The sequence below is a fragment of the Sodiomyces alkalinus genome, assembly GCF_003711515.1.
Source record: "Sodiomyces alkalinus F11 unplaced genomic scaffold SODALscaffold_6, whole genome shotgun sequence".
Classification (NCBI taxonomy): Eukaryota; Fungi; Ascomycota; class Sordariomycetes; order Glomerellales; family Plectosphaerellaceae; genus Sodiomyces; species Sodiomyces alkalinus.
Window position 1 is genome coordinate 1,755,560 of NW_021167084.1, and position 19,508 is coordinate 1,775,067.

Genomic DNA, 19,508 nt, shown 5'->3' on the forward strand with positions numbered 1-19,508 from the left:
AATAATAATGGGTATGGGTATTGCTGTAAGAAAACATCGCTTCAACATGTATTCGCTATTTTTCTTTTTTTTTCTTTTGCAATCCAGGCGACCGGTCCGCCCAAACTCCTTCCCAAGTTCAATACTCGCTTCGCCATGCGTGAGGTATATTAATTACACAGAAGAAACGACAAACGTCCTCCCAATGATGCCGTTCAAACGCCCCGTAGCAAAATGTCCGAACATGGTCTCGTCTTTCGCTGCCGCCTTCGATCACCTCACCTCCTATGCCTCGTCTCTCACCGTGCCGCATTTCTCGCAGACCAGCCGCTCCCGCCCGGCTATTTGTTTTCTCTTAAACCCCTTGCCCCCGCATTTGGAACACGCGGGTCCCTCCCCTTCGTCGCTCGTGCAGTCCATCGTCAGCCGGCTGACGACCGAGTCAAGCCGGCCCCGCTCCATGCCCTCGTCGTCCGGTCGCAAGCTGTCGTCTCCCCCTTCGTCTCCGCTTACCCGCGGACTCCGGCCCCGGGGCGAGACCCCAGACACCTCGCTCTCCGCTGCAGTCGCCGCGCGTAAACTCCCTTGAGCCACGCTCCTTCGCTTATTAGCCGCAAACGTGGTCTTCGTGGGAGTAAGAGTTGCACCTGTGGGGATCCAACATTCCATGTTAGCATATGATGGCTGTTGGTGCCTCAAGGAGAAAAAGAACTGACCGAAAGGACCTAAACTTCGCCACCGTGTGATGTTCCAGAAAGACTGGCCCCCCTGGCCCGAGTCCTCTGCCCCGGCCTCCTCCGCTGGCTGCAGCGAGAAGCTTGGTGTGGGTAGTTGGGCGGGCCCATCTTCCGCACGTGGCCCATCATCCGCGCGTTGCCCATCGTCTACACGACGCCCCTGCGCCATGCGAGGGCTGTTCACTGCCTTCGATGCAGGGCTCGACTGCGGCGGGTCAATCGACCGCGACCGAGGTGAGCCCGCATAAGGCATCTTTCGCGCTTCCGACGCCGCACTCGGCGCGCTGCGCGCGCTGGGTGCATTCGCAGCCAGGGTAGCTGACAGATGCGCGGTATGCGGAGTTTGGGGAGCTTGGGACGGCGGCTTGGTTGGGGATGGGGACCGCTCTCGATGCACCGAACCGCCGGCGCCGCTGATCAGGCTGTTGCGGTTGCTTTCGGCTCCTATGCCGTGGCGCCACGAGTTGATCCGGTCGGAGCTCATCTGCGGGGTCCCGCCTATGGTGGCACCCGGTGGGGGTGCACCCATCTGAAACTGGGAGAGAGAAGTTCGTCGGGAGTGTGGGTGGCTGCTGGCGCTGGTGCGGGTGATAATGCTACCGCTCCGCCCGATCGTACCGCTGCCTATGCTGATGATCTTCCTAGAGAAGCTCGAGCCGGTTTCCCAGTTTTCGTGCCGGCGCTTGGCATGAGCACAGTCCTGCCGGAATACCTTGATCGAGCCTGACCTGTCAGCTGTTACCAGGATGTTGCCGTTGGGATGCTTGCACTTTTCTAGGTAGTTAGAGGGCAGAGGTTCTCCGGATTCCTTCTTGTTCTGCATGCTCTGCTCCGGGCGCTGCTGCGAGCTTTCAGATAGCGCCGTTTGGCTCTTCGCTGCTGCCTGGGCCAGGGCTTCCTCGAGACTCATGAGTTTCACGGGTGGAGGGTTGCACAGGTCATAAATCGGGTCCCCGGAGGCGCTCAAAAGCTCCCGCGACTTGGTCGGCGCGAAGGCGGCCGCCGTGACCGAGTTGGAATGAGCATTGAAGAATTCGCACGGGATCTTCTCCAGGTCGGGCGTGTCCACGGACCAGATGAAGACCTTCTTGTCCTCGCTGCCGCAGACAATGTAACGAGCGTCATCGCTGAATTTGGCGTGGATCTGGCTACTAGTGTTCTCGTGGCCTTTCATTTTCGTCTCGATGCCTTTCCTGGACAGGTTATACATGCGGATGCGGGAGTCGTTGGAGGTGATGAGGACCTTGACATCCGCTTCGGGGCCATCCGGAGGGATGATGGCGGTCTTGATGCCGGTGATCTTGCTGCCCTTGGCATTCTTCCCGCGGGAGGAGCGAACAACCATCTGGGTCTGAAGCACAAGTCCGTTCGTGTCGTAGAAGAGACACGTGCCGTTGAGCACCCCGCCGATGGACGTCTTGCCGTCCGGGGAGAAGCCGACGGCGGTAATGATATGGGGAAGCTGGGCTGAGTAAGCGACGTTCTTGTCCGGAATGCTCCACAGGCGCAGTACAGCGTCGATGCAGCCGGCGAGGAAGAAACGGTCGTCGGCCGGGTGGAAGGCGATGGAGGTGACGTAGTCACTGTGCGTAAAAGTGCTAAGACAGTCCTGCTGGGTGACGTGCCAAAGGCGGACCGTCTTATCCATAGACGAGGAAAGCAGGAAATTGTTCTTGCTCCAGCTAAGGGCGAGAACCTCGCCGGTATGGACATCCCACTCGCGGATGGGCTGACTGTGGAACACGGGTGCGCTCAGCCGTTCATCGGAAGCGCCGCTGGCGGCCGCCTCTTCCTCTTCGTGGTGACGCCGTTCCTCGGGCGTCGAGAGGATGGCCCAAACCCGCACTATGCGATCCTTGCCGGCGGCGGCTAAATACCTGCCGTCGTTGCTGAATTCGGCGGCCCAGATCGAACCGTCGCTATAGGGTGGACTCCTGCCTGACGGAGCGTCGTCGACGCGTGCTTTCCCTTTGTCGTTCAATATCTCCGGCGGCGGGCGTGGCACGAGCAGCTCCTGAGCGAGGAACATCCGATTAAACTCGCGCACCCTCTTATGATGGGCGTGCGTCCTTATGTAGCGCGGGGGTTCTTTGTGGTGAGGGATGAAGCCGCCGGCGCCTACGGCGGAAGAGAAAACGCGGGCGTCGGTACCGTCCGGCCTCGAGCCCCCTAGTTCAGCAAGGTCGTCACCCAGCTCATCCTCCTTTTTTCGACCGCGCATGCTTAGGCGACTCAAGAACGATACCCCTTTCCTGGCCATGAGGTCATAAGATTAGCTCGTGGAATATAAACGGGTATTATGCCGGTTTTGGTGGCGCATGGTGTCATACTTCTTATCCCGGGAAGGGTCTGTCGGGGCAAGACCGACATTCTTCGTCGAGGTTTCGGAGACGAGCTGCGAACGGGAGTCGGGGGTGGGGCTCTCGGGGCGGCCGGGATATCGAAGACGAGGGGACGAGGCGTGCTCAGTGTTGGATCGCAAAAGTATCTGCTGCAGTGTAGAAGGGCGAGAGTTAGTATACACGGTGGGATTGGATTATCGAAGACGGATGTTAACTCTCCAGCGATGGGGACACGGACGTCTCGAGGGCAGGAGAGAAAAGAAGAAGAAAGAAGAAGCAAAGCGGGGGACGCGGATACGAGAGGAGAAGGAGAACAGACGCGTGACAAGGGGTCAATGTTCGCCGCGGCGACGGAGGGCGATGCTTTGACTGGGGTGACATCTTGGGAACCGGCGGCATCTCTGGAGAGGGGTCGAGTCGGTCTGATGGGTATCGGTCTGGGGGTGGAGGACGAGGCAGGAAGCGAGGAGGGTAGATATTCGGTACCTGAGACCCAGGGAGGTCAGCTTCGTCGCATTCAGAGGACGCGAGTGCTTGGCGTGAAGGCTATGCCAGCATGGACGCAGGTGCAGGTGCAGGTGCAGGTGCAGATAGATGGATGCACGCGCAAGGGCAGCTTAGACAAGCCCTAATTGCCGGAGCACTGGGCAATGGATCGCAGGTGTCTCACGTACCTTGCTCTTCGGTAGCGGCAGAGACAGGGTCCGTGTCGGTGTCGATAGGAGCGTGAGGAGCGGATCGTGGCGTCTGGCGGGTTGGGAAGGGCGTTGATGGTCCAGCAGAGTCGGATCGATGATGACGTTCACCGTGACGACGATCCCCGTCCGAATTGGTAACGGAGGCCGACATGGCCCATAGTGTGTGCAGGCAATCGAGCCAATTCGAGGATCAAGGAGGCGCAGTAGGACACAGGAGGGAACAGTGAAGTGAGAGGGCTGGAGACAGAAGAGCTGAACGCCAATCGGGTGCAGGTTCCGCCGGGGAGGCTGTGCTGGAAGAATGTCGAGGAAGCTCAAGGGATTATTAGTGAGCGGGAAAGACGGGAGACTGATGTCCACGAGCTGCACCAGAGAAGGTCGAGCCAGTCGAATGTAGGGTAGGTATGAGGTATGGCGTATGGCGTTCTAGAAGCAAGGATAGAATTTTTCCGGATACCGTCTCGAGGCCGAATGCAGGCAGCAGGGATACTGGGGGTCCTGGCTGGCCGAGGCATGCAACGTCATTAGGTCATTAGCCGTTAGGACATGCGGTCAGACCTCACCGCAGATCTAGTATTCTCCGGCCCTAACAAAAAGCGCCCTAATAGGACCCGATGACAGGGGTCTCCCTCGTGTTTGTCGGTGCCTAGCTGCGTGTCGTGTGTCTGTCTCTCTAACGCTTTCGACTGTTACCGACTGTCGGCCGGACCGCTGCGTTGGATCAATGTGAAGAAGGAACGAGAGAAGGTTCTGTGAGGTCTGAGGATACGAATAGGAACGAACAGGCGGACGGACGCCTTGGAAAAGAGTCGTGATCCTCAGTACCGAGACCTAGAAATACGAGGAGACCGAATTCGAACGAACTGCGAGGGAATAATAGGTAGTATGCCGTAACTATCGATATTGTCAATGTGCTGTAAACGAAAGAGAAAAGGCGAAGGAGGAGGATGGTGATATGGGGATGAATGGGTGATACGGGAGGAGGGATGGGTTGTCAGTACGATTACTTCATCATAAGGTACACTGGTGGGCCAGCCGATGAAGCAGGTAAAGGTACCGTACCTTGTAGTGTACGACGGACGGGTAGGACTAACCGTTTTCGGGCATAGCTAATCTTATCTACCTATCTAATCTAACCTAACCCACTCTTGCGAAATATTAGTCTACCTAAGGTACCTTAGTCATTATCCTTCGTCTTCCCCGCCCCCGCCATAACCCGGCGTCATCCAAGAAGCCCCGACTTTACCTGATCTAACCTGAATAATCTCGAAAATTACCCATCGACGAGCCCAAACAGTACCATCAAAAGAAACAGATCATCATATCCCGCTTCCCCTAGCTAGGGATAGGTCATCATGAAGCTCACACCGACAAAACCGTCCCAATTTATCGGCGAAGATGCCGTCACATTGACCCCCGAGGATTCGGAGGACATGGTATGCGGTTTTCCCCCCTTGCCTCCAAACGGCCTCCTTACTGGTTAGACGCGCTCCTGACCGTCGTGGGATCGCCAGTGGCACGCCTATAATCTCATCACGCCCGGCGATCTCGTCATGGCGCATGCCGTCCGAAAAGTCGTCCAGGAGACCAAGACTGGAAGCACCCAGTCAGAACGGGTCCACACCATCCTAGCCATCGCCGTCAAGTCAACCTTTTTCGACCCGTTGGTCGGTCAGCTACAAGTCAGCGGCATCGTCAAGTCAGAAAACCCGTTCGTCAGCCTCGGACAGCACCACACCCTCGACCTCGAGACCGGCCGCCCTTTCACCCTCAGCAAACCCAACGGCTGGGACTCGGTCGCCCGCGAGACGCTCTCCGAAGGGCTATCCGACGACAAGGAAGGCGCCATGGCCGCCATCGTCATGCAAGAGGGCATCGCCAACATCTGCCTCATCACACAGTTCCGGACCGTCCTCAAGCAGCGCATCGAGTCCGTCATCCCCAAGAAGCGCTCCGCCGCCTCCGACACCGCCGGCGGCATACGTCGCTTCTACGCCAAGACCCTGTCCACCCTCCTCCGCACCGTCAACTTCGACCAGCCGCGGCCCCTGCTCCTCGCGAGCCCGGGCTTCGTAGCCGCCGATTTCCGCACCTACATCGCCGAGGAGGGGCGCGACCGCTCCGACAAGAAGCTCTCCGCCCTCGCCAAGGACGCCATCGTCGTCCATACCCACTCGGGCCACGTCCACAGCCTGAACGAGGTGCTCAAGAGCCCCGAGATGGGTTCCAAGCTCAAGGACTTCAAGTTCACCAAGGAGACGCGTCTTATGGATGCCTTTTTCGACAGGTTGCGGCTCGAGGATGGTCGGGCCTGGTACGGCACGTCGGCGGTGACGAGAGCCGTCCAAGAGGGTGCTATCGGCCCGGGTGGGGGCGTCCTCATGATGAACAACTCCCTATTCCGCAGCTCTGACATTGCCACACGGAAGAAGTACGTTGCCCTGGTGGACAAGGTGAAAGCCGACGGCGGGGACGTCCGAATCTTGAGTAGTGATCACGAGAGCGGCCAGAGGCTCGACATGCTAGGAAGCATTGCTGCCATCTTGTCTTATCCCATATATGACCTGGACGAAGATGAAGTAGATCACCATGATCCTGGGGAGCAAAGTAGAGGGGACGAAGAGCTAGTCGTATGAGTTCGACGACACGTTTTTGGTTGTTGTACGTTCACTGTTGTTGAATTGACGGGAGCGTGCTTGCAGGGAGCGTTGATTCAGGAAATATATGATTGTATTGTGTACTAAACATTCTTCGCCATTGCTCACTCTGTGGTGCGAAGAATCTCTTATTGAGGCGGCTCGAACCCCTAGACTGGATACCAGGGGAGTCGACGGCCGCCTTCTAATAACCTCTGACGTTCGAATAGTCTATACGAATCCTTATATTATCGGTGTCTCTTCGAGTACGGTTAAAGTTAAAATCGAATAAAAATTCGAAGACCTTAGATATAGGACTCCTTTTACCTATATATAGGTTCGAAGGTAGTTTCTAGTCTATAATTATAGACTAACTACCGTCTTATTAATTTTAGTGGATAAGCTAATTCGGGTAAGATAGACCCGGACTAAATAGGATTCGGTTTTATCTTAATCATGGGCGACTCCTATACTGTATCTTTATTAAAGAAATAGGAAGGCGAGCCGGAGCCTTTAGTCTTCCTAGACTACCCCTCCGATATATTAGATCTACCTATTAACAAGACCTAGAGCGCTAGAGTTATCTGCCTAAGTGATAATATAAAAGGGTGCTTTTAGGTTATAGAGCGAGGTGCCGAAGGCATTATCGTTAAGATACCAGATAATATTAGTGCCCTATAAAGGATCGATAAAAAGTACCTAATATTAATAGAGCCTAGTAGTACGCTCTAAATTCCTTTATAAGAGCTATCGGGTTAAAGCGCTTAGAAGGTTATATACCCTTATTATAACCTTTTATATAAAGGCCCTTCTAACGGAACTATTACGTACCCTTAGGAGGTAATAGCTCCTAGGGGAATAATCTATTAAGGTTTATTAGCGTAAAAGGGCTATTAATATTATCGATAATAGAGCTACTCGAGATAGCTTAGAGGGTCTTAAGATTACCGGTATTTAGATCGATAACCTAAATTATTAAACCGGTAAGGCCTATACTATTAGCGTATTAGATCTTTTTCCGAAATATCGTTATATCGTTAAACCTATATAAATTATATATATAAGATAAAAGACGAAAAGAAAGTAAGAATAAATAAATAATAAAGATAGTTAGGAATAGGAGGTTAAGAGGTTAGTAACTCCCTAAGTTCGACTTATAAGATCTAGTTATTACCGGTATAAACGATATACCTAGCGGTAGCCGCTTTATCTAAGTAGGCTATCCCGCTAGTCTTATTAAGAAGCTCTATTATTTCTAGTTATTACTAGTTTAAGATAAGAGCCTTTTATAGTTATCCACGTTATAATAGGGCGAACGGCTTTACTCACTATTATATACTAGGATACCCGTGGTATTCGAGTAACGGCCCGGCGCTCTAAGACCTTTAAACGGATAACCGGGTTTTTAGTAAGAGGCAGACTCGAGCTTAAAAGATTATCCGTAAAATCCTAGACTAAGTATAATATTACCCGGATTAATATTAACTTACTAAAACTAGATAATATCGTTTATATTATTAGTGGATATCTATATTAGGAGGAGGGTAAGACCGTAAAGGACTAAAGAAGCTTAGGGTAACTTACTAGGTTTAATACCTAGTTAATCTTAGTTAGGTTAGTATAAGACAGAACTTAGTTATAATAGGGTTATTACTATCCTAAATACTATAAAGATTATATAATATAAGGTTAATCTAGTTAATATAGGCCTTTATACCCTTTAGGTCGAAGTAGCGGAGATATTAGTAGGATAATAGCGTAATAAAGGTAACGATATAGTTATAACCGCTTACTATAATAGCCTCCCGTAACTCCTTATGGAGTAGGGTATAGTTTTCGTTATCGCTATTACGGCCTCTACGATCTTTTACGCTAAGGTATTCCTAGTTTATAAAGAACTTAAAGTTAATACTACTCTTATAATAGATTATAAGAGCTAAATAGGCTCTGAATTTAAGTATTTACTAAAGTCTAAGAGTTTCTAAATAGTTAGCTTTCTATTATAATAAATTATAAAGATAAGTATATATATATATATATATATATATATATATATATATAGGGTAAGATAAATAATCACTTACTAATACTATTATATCTATATTCGGATATAAACCTAATAAGATTCTCGATAAACTAAGCCTAGTTCGCCCTTATAGAAGTAAGATCTAGGAAGATATCCTGCTAAGGACCGGGGTCGTTAAAGGTCTAGCCACCTAAAATAATAATAAGCTTTAGGTTAGGGTTTCTACTCTTAACGTTATTAATAGTTTTATAAATATTAGGATCGATACCGTTTATATTAGTGATCTAGAAATCGCTATTAATATATATAAAAGAAACGAATAGGTGGGTGAGTAGGTTAACGGGGATCTCGCCGGGACCTATTATGCTATAAGGCTTCTGTATATTCTAGGTTTCTTAGTAGCCGATAATAATATTCTACGAGTTTAAGGGAGGGGTATTAGGCTTAGGCTATTCGTAGTTAGACTAGTATCCAGGCTAGCAGAACTCGGTTATAGTACTATAGAACCCGAACTCGGAGTAGTACACGTTTAGGGGACACGTCGTACCGGGCGTCTCGGCGAATTCGCCGTACTCAGCCTTCGTATCGTAGTTACTCTGGTAATCCTCCCCGTAGTAGTTAGGACCGTAACCGCACCAGCCATCGGCGCCGCAGCAAGCCAGAAAGGAAAAGGGGGCGGGTGTACGTGTCCTAAATACATCTGCCACCTTCCAAGCGAGGATAGTGGGGCACCTCCAACCAATAGGAGAGCACCATACCGTGGCTCACGTGATAGAATGTGACAACTGTACATACTTCGCCCATGTGGCCTGTGTGAGATACCCCGAGGAGGATGGATCATGGAATAAGAGAATAAATGGCTGCGCTGCTATTATTACTAGGCAGAATTTGGAATAGATACGACCTTACTTGGGTATACAGCTCGGTCTCCCTTTACCGAGTCTACGCCGGATTCAATGGAGATATTTTGGCGACTAGTTTCCCGCGTAAAGAGCCCACATGCAAGCTCTGAGTGGCCCTTACCTAATCCCCACGTTAGAAGTCCCTATCTTATGTAAATTCCGGTGATGTCCCTCATGACGCAATCCGCGCTCCCCGCACCCCATAGGTACCTTATGCTCTAGGGACTATTAACTATATCTCCATCTCAGACCCTCAGCTTCGAACATTCTGGTACGAGACACAAAGCATTCACACACTCTCACTCACATTGCTCCACATTGTGCGCCATTTCGTCTCAACTATACTTCAACACCTAGAAAAGATGTCAGCTCTCAATCTTCAGTCTAAATTGACAATCAACAATGGCCTGGAGATCCCCATACTGGGGTTCGGCGTAAGTCTTTCCTCCGCCTCCCCTATCCCCTAGGAAAACTCTTCGATGACTGACAATTGACAATCCTGTAGCTCTGGAAGACGTGAGTTACCTCGTTATAGCGAGCCCCTACCAGCGTTCATGTAACGGGCAAGTCAATTTAGTGGCCTGGACAGCTAATATGAGCCATGGTGGTGTTCAGTCCTCCCGAGCAAGCAGAGGAAATCTGCACAGATGCTCTAAACGTCGGCTACCGTCATGTATGACAAACCACCTACTCTCGAGTCCTATAGGCTATCATGCGTGTCTAGACACTCACGAAACAAACAAACCAGCTCGACTCCGCCGCCGCCTACAAAAACGAAGCCGGCGCCGGCGCCGCCATCCGCCACGCGTCCCCGGGAATCCCCCGCTCGGAAATCTACTTCACCTCCAAGGTCCGCTACATCAACTATGACGACGCCAAGGCCCAGGTGACGCGCACCCTCGAGGAGACGGGCCTGGACTACGTCGACCTGATGCTCCTGCACTGCCCGTACGGGGGGTCCGCCAACCGCAAGGGCGCATGGAAAGCCCTCGTCGAGGCGCAGGAGGCCGGGCTCGTGCGGTCCATTGGCGTGAGCAACTACGGCGTGCACCATCTTGACGAGCTTGAGACGCATGTCCGCGAGCTGGAGGAAGAACGCGGCGGTGTCGGCCGCGGCGGGAAGATCAACGTCGTGCAGTATGAGATCCATCCCTGGTGCCCGCGCGACGACATCGTCCAGTGGTGTCGGCAGAGGGACGTCGTCGTGGAGGCCTACAGCCCGCTCGTCCGCGGCGAGAGGTGGGGGCAGGAACCGCTCAAGGAGCTGGCGGAGAAGCATGGCGTTACGGAGGCGCAGATTCTACTTCGTTGGAGCTTGCAGAAGGGCTATGTCCCGCTGCCGAAGAGTGTCCACCTGGAGCGAATCCGGAAGAACAGTGAAGTGTACGGGTTTAAGCTGTCCGAGGAGGACATGGAGTTGTTGAAGACGACGGAGTACAAGCCTGTTTGCTGGGATCCGACTGTGAGTCCGTTGGACAACTAGACGGAAGTGAAAGACCGAAGAAAAGGGACTTTTATTAGAATTGGCCGTCGACGATCGAATAAGGGGGAGTAGTCAGGCATGCATCCAAAGAACCGGCGATGAGATTCTCCCGACTTGTCATCGGTTCAATCCGCCTGGTAGCCTTACCAGCTGCGTCCGACACGTCTTGCATGATGCCCTTCACGACCCCCCGATACCGATGCCGAAGATCGTCTGGGTAGCCGGCAAGATCCGGTATAGTCCATTGATCGTAGCAAGCGCCATGCGTCTTGGAAGGAAAGTAAGCTCCGTGACGGCGTAGGAACAGGTAGCAGAGATAACAGAGGTATTTGGACGCGCCGACACAACGAGGGGCGAGCCAAGCAGCACAATCCACCAGGGCCCGCGTCATATCTTGGTGCACGGCGAGGTTCACCTCAGCATGAACGTGCGTCGACGCCGCCCAGGGTTGGTACGCCACTTCGACAGGCCCGGCCCGGTACGGCGGCAAGAAGACGAGTTCCGCATTCTTGAAGAGGAACGAGCGGGCGAGGGCCAAGTCGGCGAGGGTAAGCGGGATGCGGTAGTAGGCCGCGATCTTCTCCGTCTGCTGGAGGGTCTTGAAGCAGGCCTGCACCTGCACCGTGGGTCTCACGGAGCGCAGCCGACGGAGGTAGTCGGCCGTGGACGGGCGGATGCAGAAATCGTAGCAGGCGCGGATGAGGGCGCAGCGCCTCCCGTCCTCTCGTCCCGGCTCCTCGTCGGGCGGAGGAGGGTCCTCGAAGGATCGGAGCACAGACGCCAATGAAGAGAGGCTCGCTTCGATGTCGGACCTCTGCCGCCGCTCGTTGCGGGCGTAGAGAAACTCGGCGCGGTGGATGAGGTTGGAGAAATCGGCGTGGAGAGGCTTCTTGTGCGTCCGGGACAGGTAGGCTGGTTTCGTCCAGCGTGAAGAGCGGAGGCGGTTCAGGAGGCGTTGGCGGTGATGTTGGGCGACTTGCTGGACGAGGAGATCTACCACTTCATCTCTGGTGGTGCGCGTCAGGTCGGATAAGACGTCAAGGAGGGAGCGAAGAAAAGACTGCGAGGCAGAGTCGATGGCGTCTACTGAGGCGATGGTGATTCTCAATGTGGGTAGTAGTGGTGGTGGTGGTGGTGGTGCTGCTGCTGCTGCTCCGGCAGTTGGAGTAGTTGGGGGTAGGGCCGACGAAGACGGCTCCTGAACCGTGGCGGCAGCGACGGATTGTGCGCCCTCACCCACGGCCGCAAGATAGGAGATGTCATCTGCCAGCCTCTGCTCTTCCGACGGGGAGAGGCGGAAGTTGTGCTGAGGCGAGGGCGGGTGATTTGCGCTCCATTCGGTCAAGTCGAAGATTTGGCTGTCGAGGGGAACGGCGTTGGTGAGTTTTTCCAGCTCGACAACTCGCTTACGGAAGGCAGTTTCGGTGGGATCTATCCATATAGAGGACTCTGGAGATGCGGTGCGGGTGGGAAGGGCATGCTGCTGGCAAGGCGACATGGTTCTACTCCGTTCCGATGCCGGTACGGTAGAAAAGGTCGATGAGACAAACATATCCGTACTGAGTACCTCGTTCGGTAGCTGGGGGTGAATGAAACATGGTGCGAACAGGAGATAGCCTGTGCGTAAATCATCTTGGCTGATGTCGATTAGTCATGAGCAATGTCTTACATAATCACCCATTCCTCTCCAATTTTCCCCAACGTACTCGTCATCAACTTCCCTTTCTCGGGTTACAACCGCGAGTGACACTTCACCTCCTATGAGAGGCTGGCCTTTACCTTAGCTGTCGCCAGTCACGACATGATCTGGACGTACCTCCATGCTGAAGCTACGACAAGGGTTGTCATTCTCAACAACCACACGCCTTTGGTCGGTCACAGACCGTCAGACTCGCAGCGTAACACTGGTCTCCGCACACGGCAGAGGTTCCGCCTCCCTCTCTCGTCCTATCCGAGCCCCTTGTACATGTTACGAAGGGACATGTTCCAACCGAAGCGACCAAAGTACCTAAGGTACCTTGTAAGGTCTGGACGGAGACGAATACTTCCAGGTCCACGTCAGCTCGGCATGGGCATATATATACCGAAGCGTCGCATGTTCGCCGACATTTCCCCAGGTCGGTCAGCTGTCGTTCCGGGCGAAATGATCCAAATCCGAATGGGGTTCAATCGGCCGAATGACACAAGACCATAGACCCCTGTAAGATGACGTCAGAGGCACACAGAAGATGAGAGTCCACCGCATTTGCTTCGGGGTCTTCTGGTGTTTTTATTTGTATTTGTATTTTTATACTCTTGTTTTTCCATGTCTCTTCTCACACCCGTGACCCACAGAGACGGGTGAAATTGGGAACTGAACACAAAGATATCGAGGAACCACGTGTGCGACGCCCTTTTCTTTCATTTCCATTTGCTTTTGTTTATTTCTTTCAATTCCCAACGTCCCGTCTAATTTTCCCGCTTCACTGTATCATATGATTCATATCCGGCGCAATGTCGCCCCTGAGAGATACCAATTCCAATCCATACGGGACACTAAACCACTCCGTTCCGGCTCCGAGTAACGAGTCCAGCAATGACATTCGGCCAGTTGAAGAGCGGCCTCTGCTAGGCAGGAAACCAGAGCCTCGGACCTGGTGGCGGCGCAACATGTCGGCCCAAGTCCGCCGCGACTGGGCCGACACAGTGCTCTTAGCCTGCTACATCATCACCGGATTATTGGACAGCGCTTCCATCTCAACCTGGGGGGCTTTCGTGTCGATGCAGACAGGTACGTGTACGCGTGTACTAGGAGCAATTAAGCTCACAGCTAAGGACTGGTTCTTAAATAAGTCGGACGAAACGGTGTCGCGTGCGGCGTGCCCCCCTTGTCGTCCCCATCTACTTTAATTCCTCCGTCGCAAAACCCGATCGCAAACTAAAAGACTAACACATTTTTTTTTTCCCAGGAAACACGGTCTACCTAGGCCTGGGTCCCACAGCCGGAACAAACAGATGGAAGAAATCCGGCCTCTCCATCCTCTCCTTCTCCCTCGGCTCCTACCTCTTCAGCCGCCTCCACCGCGTCTTCCCCCCGACGCCGCGCACCCGATGGGTCCTTTGCCTCTCCTTCGCCCTGCAAGCCGTGCTGACTGCCGCCGCCGCCGCCATCGTTACCTGGGGCCCTTCCGACGACGCCGGCCCCGACGACGCGCCGTGGTACGTCCTGCTGCCGATCGGTCTCGTGGCCCTGCAGAGCTGCGGCCAGGCCGTGGCGAGCCGCGCGCTCAAGTACAACGCCCTGACCAGCGTTGTGCTGACGAGTATTTACTGCGACTTGTTCTCGGACGCGGACCTGTTCGCCGGGTTGAGGGCTAACGCGGAGCGGAACCGTCGGGCGGCGGCGCCGGTTTTGTTGCTCGTCGGGGCGCTGATGGGGGGTGTTTTGGCTAGTAGCCCTCTGGGGACCGCGGGGGCGTTGTGGACCGCTGTGGGTTTGAAGTCTATGATTGTTGTTTCTTGGTTCTTTTGGCCCGAGGAGATGTGAGATGTGAGCGATCCTGCTAGGCAAGACGTATTCTAGCGTTTTACGAAGTATATGGTTCTATTATCCGCCATCGAGACTAGAAGGCAGATCAACAGGTACCTTGTTAGATAGTGAAACGCATTGGGCGATTGTTCGTGATGGATAGTGACACGTGATCCTTCCAATCGACGGCTTATCGTTTACCCCAGTACGCGCGGCATCTAATCGTATCGATTACGTAATCTTCCCCTTGTGCCCCTCCATCTCTCGTCACGTCACGTCTTGATCCCCTTTCTGTTTTCTGTCCACAACGTGTTCCCTTGAAATGAGGAAGACGGCACAGATGAATCTTTCCGAAGAAAAGTCGACGCACCGACAGGTTATCTCTATAACATGGGATGATGAGATTATTGTCAGAGGTGACAAAAAACCAACATTTTCGAATGCAGTTCCGGCTGATCAGTGATTTCCTAGCTCATCAGGATACCGGGGATCCCCCAACGCCTGATGTAGGCATCGGCAACGCTTCTAATGGCGTAGTCGTCGAGTGGAGTATGCATGATCGTGTTCCAAGCCTTCACGACTCCCAACGCAAGCGGGCCACCATTCTCCCGAACCATAACAGCAAGGATCTCGACGGCATCCTTAATATCAGTCTCCCTACGCGCGGACCCGATTCGTTTTAGTTTCCGGGCGAGAGACCACTTCCATTGTGCAGCGTATATGATCAAGTTCTTCCCCTGCCAAAGCACGACGCCTTGTCCGACCGAATCGCGAAAAAGCCGCCGTTTAATGTCCCCCGGTGTGAAGAGATCCATTAGAGGGTTGATCCAATCTCCGATAAGTTCATACTGCTTCGCCACCGCTAGAATCGCTCTCTGGAACTTCTCCTTGATTTTATTGAGTTTACGGATGGCTGGGTCGATGATGTAGTCGATGTCGCGCGTTGACTGGCGGTGTCGGAATAATGTAACGGCCACGAATCCGCCGGCGCTCAGCAACTTGATCGGTGCTGCGGCGCGCAGGTTCTTCGATTTACTCATCTCCTTGTCCAAGGCATGGAGGGCTTCCAGTTGATGCAACGTCAGTGGCGAAAACAGACGAAAGAACGGGGGTGGATTTTCTTACCGTGCTCAAACTCCTTGGCGGAGAAAGCAGACTTACTGCTCGAAGAGCTTGAAGACATTACTGCTGATAGCTCGGGTTGTGGTGATGTCCTGAATGCCACCTGAAGCTACAGCCTACGACCAGCCGATGTGTCGCTACCATAGTATAAAGATATTATTTACGGAGTAGGTTTTTTTTAGGGCATTTCACGAACGAAAGTCTAACGCCTCCATGGAAAACGCCTGGGAGCCAAAGAGAAGCCACATCGAACGCCTGGTCTCCGTTTTGAAGCCATGCCGCCGAGTATTGGGCGGCTTTTTGCCGATAATACGGAGCACTGAGTTAGTAAGTTACTCTGTTCTTCCAAGATCGATTACACGCTTTCTCATCGCCATAAACGTTCGAGTCTAATTCGCTCGCCGCCAAATCATGGACATGATATGGTACAGTTTCCAGTCGGCGTGCAGCCGCGTGCTCGTACACGGTACATGGCGAGGACAGCGATGGACAAATGGGAAACCCTGACATGCCTGTTTGAGAAAAGAATCTTCAAGTTGTCGAAAATATCACGAGTTTTTTTTTCTAATATTATTAGACTCTTTTCTTCTAATATCTTCGGATTAGGGCCTCAAGGCCTCGTATATACCTATACGGATAGGAGAAGCTCCATAGAGCCCGACGCCCGGAACACTTGGGGTCCGTAGCAGCCAATAAGGTAACGGCTCTTGGGGGTTTTCGGTAGTTGCCAAGAACTCGGGTGGCAGTAGCACAGTGTGAAAACGTATGTCCTTACAGACTTCGCGAGTCCTATACCTAGGCATGTCCGCCAACGCAATTTCTCAGCATAGAACGATATTCCTATTTACGCCAGTGTTTACTATTCCCCATGAAGGTATAACGAGGATCCTGAAATGTATACTCTGGCCATTTGACTGCGACAAGTTTGGATCACTTAGCGCACTGTGTACACGTTTGAAGAATAAAGTTCTAACTTCGAAGCCTACTTTAGGTACTACCTTACCTAGGTACGTACATTGAGGTACCTACCTATACGATATAAGGTACGGAATGTACAGCAGCACAGGAGGGCGGTTCTGAAACACCAGAGGCCCACAGCGGCCCGACCACTAGCCCCAACGGGAGACATCACTAATCTGTGCTTGGACAGAGATTAATCTAGGGACTGACTCCCCGACATGTAAGTTGTCCCAGCGACATGTAAACCCACTTATAAATGGGGCTACCAAGATAAGATTACCGTACACAAGTATCCTATATAATCTGTATGTATAGCCCGAGTACCTAGAGATTTATACTTATTATATTTTAGACCGATAATATCGTTAATAATCAAATAAGCCCTGACCGGCTATATCGTTAATTAAACGAGCCAACCGACGATATTAATAATATCGCTAATTAACCAGGCTGACCTTCCCTACGTGATAATATAACGAGTATACCTAGAATTCTACTCGGGCTGTACATGTAAATTATGTGGGATTCTTATGTACGGTAATCTTATCTTGATAGCCCCATTTATAAGTGGGTTTACATGTCGCTGGGACAAAACTTACATGTCGGGGAGTCATTCCCTTAATCTAGGGCAACTTACCAAGAGGGCTGGCTCCCTATTATGTCGTCCCCGGTTTGCTAAGGACATGGGATCTTGGGTAACCGCCCTTAAGCCCGGCGACAACGTCACAACGTCACCGTCGCTTGTGAGAGAAGTGATGCATGGGGAGTAGTTAGAACTTCAGTGAACAATGAACATAGGCGCTCTCTGTTCGTCAATTACCCTTCAAGCTCAATGGACGAGAAGTTTGATTCTGTGGACCAGTCTGGAAAAAGTCTGGGTGCCACGTAATTATAATCCCGAGATACCTATCATGGGGCGTGAACCGGTCAAAACAGAGAAATGAAACAAGTAATAACGGCACGGACCTACCCGCCTTTCTCGTTTGGTGGATATCGATTCTAATAATGGTTATTTCCCCTCCCCTTGGCACCACGGATCCACGTGTCGATCGGTGTTTGTCTGGTGCTTCTCGGATCTTGGCCGATACCAATATTGACCCCTCCCCAGGCTCTCTCTCCCCTGGACCCTTTATCCGCGTGGGACCCCTCCTAGGATCGATTCTTTTCTCTGCCTGCCTATTCCGCGTCACTTGTGACTCTTGAACCATCTGTCTGTTGGCGGCCTCCCGGGTTGGCGTCTATATAACTATTCACTACAACGTACCCCCCGCCGTGTCACGCATCTTTATTCTTGGCTCAATCTTCTTCAGGTTTGCTTTCATCTTGAAATCCCTAAGAGATCAATCATCAGCCCTTGCCCAACTGTGGCCTGCAAAGCTTGTCCGATCTACAACCCCGCGCTACCCGCTTCTCGGAACTTTACGGAATCAAGCAACGATAATGTCTTTTTTCAAGAAGCTGACGAAGGAGTTCGAGGAGCTCAAAGCTTCTTTCAAAGACGACAAGGACGAGAAGAAAGAAGAAGCGAAGGAAGAAGCGAAGGAAGAGAAGAAGGAAGAGAAGGAGGAAGAGAAGCAGGAAGAGAAGCAGGAAGAGCAAGTTATTTCGCCGGAGAGCGGTGAGTAATTTCAATGTTCTGTCCGGGCCGTATTGCAAAATGCCCGGAATATCCTCACATGCATCTTTTGGAGCAAGTGATCCACTGACTCGATCCGGGGGTCGCCATTTCATGGCAACCTGCCCGCTAAACTTCAGGTACTCGCAGCGCCGATCCTCAAGCTCAGTATCAACATCCAGGCGGCCAGTACTTCCCCTCCGAAGCTGCTCACCCTCAGCACAACGCTCCCGGTGATAGTCAGGGCAGCGAACATGCCCCGACCCCGCCACCGGGGCCCGATTCGACTCGCTCTCCTCCTCCCGTACCCCCTGGATGGACCGTCCGCTGGAACGAAGAATACAAGGCTTGGTTCTACATCGACGAGTCTACCGGTCGATCTCAGTGGGACCCGCCTGCACCGCCTGGACCGCCTCCGCCCGGACCGCCTCCCTCCAACGATCCCCCCGTAGATGCGCCCGGCGGTGACGGCACGAGGTCGTTTGGTGGCCATGGTGCCGGCTACCCGGGGAGTCCTCCTGCCCCCTATCCCCAGCCAGGTTACGGCGGTCAGCCCAGTTATGGCCCGCCTGGCTATCCTCAGCCTGGCTATCCTCAGCCTGGCCATGGTCAGCCCGGTTATGGTCAACCCGGTTATGGTCAACCAGGATATCCTCAACAACCATACGGCCAACCAGGCTATGGCCAACCATATGGCCAGCCGGGATATGGCCAGCCAGGCTACGGTTCTCCTTCTCCAGGATATCCCTCCCCAGGCTACGGTTCTCCTTCTCCGGGCTATCCCTCCCCAGCCTACGGCTCCCCCGGATACGATCCATCGCGCGGTCCCTATCCCCAGGGCGGCGAAGAGAAGAAAAGCAGCAACAGCGGCATGCTCATGGGTGCAGCCGGCGGTCTAGCCGTCGGAGCCGTTGGCGGAGCTCTCATCGCCAACGCATTGAGTAAGTACAACCCCTTTGTGGCTCTCCAATAGAGTATACATGTAGGCACCTGTCCTAACCAAATACGAAATTCGCAGACGGCTCGGACGACTCGGACGACGAAGGTGCAGCCGCAGCCGCAGCCGCAGCCCCAGCTGCAGCTGAACCCCCGCCTGTTGCCCCCGCCGAGGATACGTTCGCCCCCGCCGAGGATACAGTTGCCCCCGCCGAGGATACATTGGCCCCCGCCGAGGATGAAGATACATTCGCGCCTCCGGCTGTTCTCCCCCCTACGGATGCAGACGGCGAGTTGGTTACCTCCAGCGACCGTGAAGAGGTGGCCGAGGCCCGCGCAGAGTACGAAGCGGCCCTTGCTGCGGCGGCTGACTCGGATGCCAGCAGCAGTGACCACGAGGCCGTCGAGGAGGCGCGGCAGGCGTATGAAGAGGCGTATGAGGAGGTCTATGGCGGTGATGATGATGGCGGTGATGATGGCGGTGATGATGGCGGCGATGATGAGTGATAATCTCGGGAGGAGTCGGATCAGGGAGGAGGGTATGCACCGCGATAAATGGCCCAG

At 53.1% G+C, this 19,508-nt stretch overlaps 7 protein-coding genes across 7 annotated transcripts; 4 read left to right on the top strand and 3 right to left on the bottom strand.

Moving 5' to 3' along the window:
* Positions 1 to 13: 13 nt before the first annotated feature.
* On the bottom strand, positions 14 to 4,281 carry SODALDRAFT_379339 (WD40 repeat-like protein). Its single transcript, XM_028615033.1, has 6 exons — positions 4,214 to 4,281; positions 3,733 to 4,105; positions 3,378 to 3,544; positions 3,047 to 3,207; positions 696 to 2,968; positions 14 to 626 (listed from the first exon to the last, which is right to left on the bottom strand). The coding sequence occupies exons 2-6, from the start codon at positions 3,905 to 3,907 to the stop codon at positions 265 to 267; spliced, it is 3,138 nt and encodes a 1,045-aa protein (XP_028465925.1). The 5' UTR covers positions 3,908 to 4,105; positions 4,214 to 4,281; the 3' UTR covers positions 14 to 264.
* Positions 4,282 to 4,980: 699 nt separating this feature from the next.
* Positions 4,981 to 6,649, top strand: SODALDRAFT_333893 (eRF1 domain 1). The gene is made up of 2 exons (XM_028612085.1): positions 4,981 to 5,192; positions 5,271 to 6,649. Exons 1-2 carry the CDS (start codon positions 5,112 to 5,114, stop codon positions 6,390 to 6,392), a joined length of 1,203 nt encoding a protein of 400 aa, XP_028465926.1. The 5' UTR covers positions 4,981 to 5,111; the 3' UTR covers positions 6,393 to 6,649.
* A 2,745-nt stretch (positions 6,650 to 9,394) lies between these two features.
* Positions 9,395 to 11,172, top strand: SODALDRAFT_333894 (2,5-diketo-D-gluconic acid reductase A). The gene is made up of 4 exons (XM_028612086.1): positions 9,395 to 9,754; positions 9,826 to 9,836; positions 9,936 to 9,993; positions 10,069 to 11,172. Exons 1-4 carry the CDS (start codon positions 9,683 to 9,685, stop codon positions 10,801 to 10,803), a joined length of 876 nt encoding a protein of 291 aa, XP_028465927.1. The 5' UTR covers positions 9,395 to 9,682; the 3' UTR covers positions 10,804 to 11,172.
* Positions 10,838 to 12,301, bottom strand: SODALDRAFT_344896 (hypothetical protein; the record flags this gene model as incomplete). The annotated part of the gene is made up of 2 exons (XM_028613183.1): positions 10,838 to 11,906; positions 11,991 to 12,301. 2 exons carry the CDS (start codon positions 12,299 to 12,301, stop codon positions 10,838 to 10,840), a joined length of 1,380 nt encoding a protein of 459 aa, XP_028465928.1.
* Positions 12,302 to 13,134: 833 nt separating this feature from the next.
* On the top strand, positions 13,135 to 14,450 carry SODALDRAFT_333895 (hypothetical protein). Its single transcript, XM_028612087.1, has 2 exons — positions 13,135 to 13,573; positions 13,752 to 14,450. The coding sequence occupies exons 1-2, from the start codon at positions 13,453 to 13,455 to the stop codon at positions 14,327 to 14,329; spliced, it is 699 nt and encodes a 232-aa protein (XP_028465929.1). The 5' UTR covers positions 13,135 to 13,452; the 3' UTR covers positions 14,330 to 14,450.
* Positions 14,451 to 14,778: 328 nt separating this feature from the next.
* SODALDRAFT_279063 (hypothetical protein) lies at positions 14,779 to 15,351 on the bottom strand (the record flags this gene model as incomplete). Its single annotated transcript, XM_028608149.1, has 1 exon — positions 14,779 to 15,351. One exon carries the CDS (start codon positions 15,349 to 15,351, stop codon positions 14,779 to 14,781), a length of 573 nt encoding a protein of 190 aa, XP_028465930.1.
* A 1,725-nt stretch (positions 15,352 to 17,076) lies between these two features.
* SODALDRAFT_379344 (hypothetical protein) lies at positions 17,077 to 19,464 on the top strand (the record flags this gene model as incomplete). Its single annotated transcript, XM_028615034.1, has 5 exons — positions 17,077 to 17,123; positions 17,192 to 17,254; positions 17,704 to 18,011; positions 18,149 to 18,949; positions 19,027 to 19,464. The coding sequence occupies 5 exons, from the start codon at positions 17,077 to 17,079 to the stop codon at positions 19,449 to 19,451; spliced, it is 1,644 nt and encodes a 547-aa protein (XP_028465931.1). The 3' UTR covers positions 19,452 to 19,464.
* Positions 19,465 to 19,508: the final 44 nt, after the last annotated feature.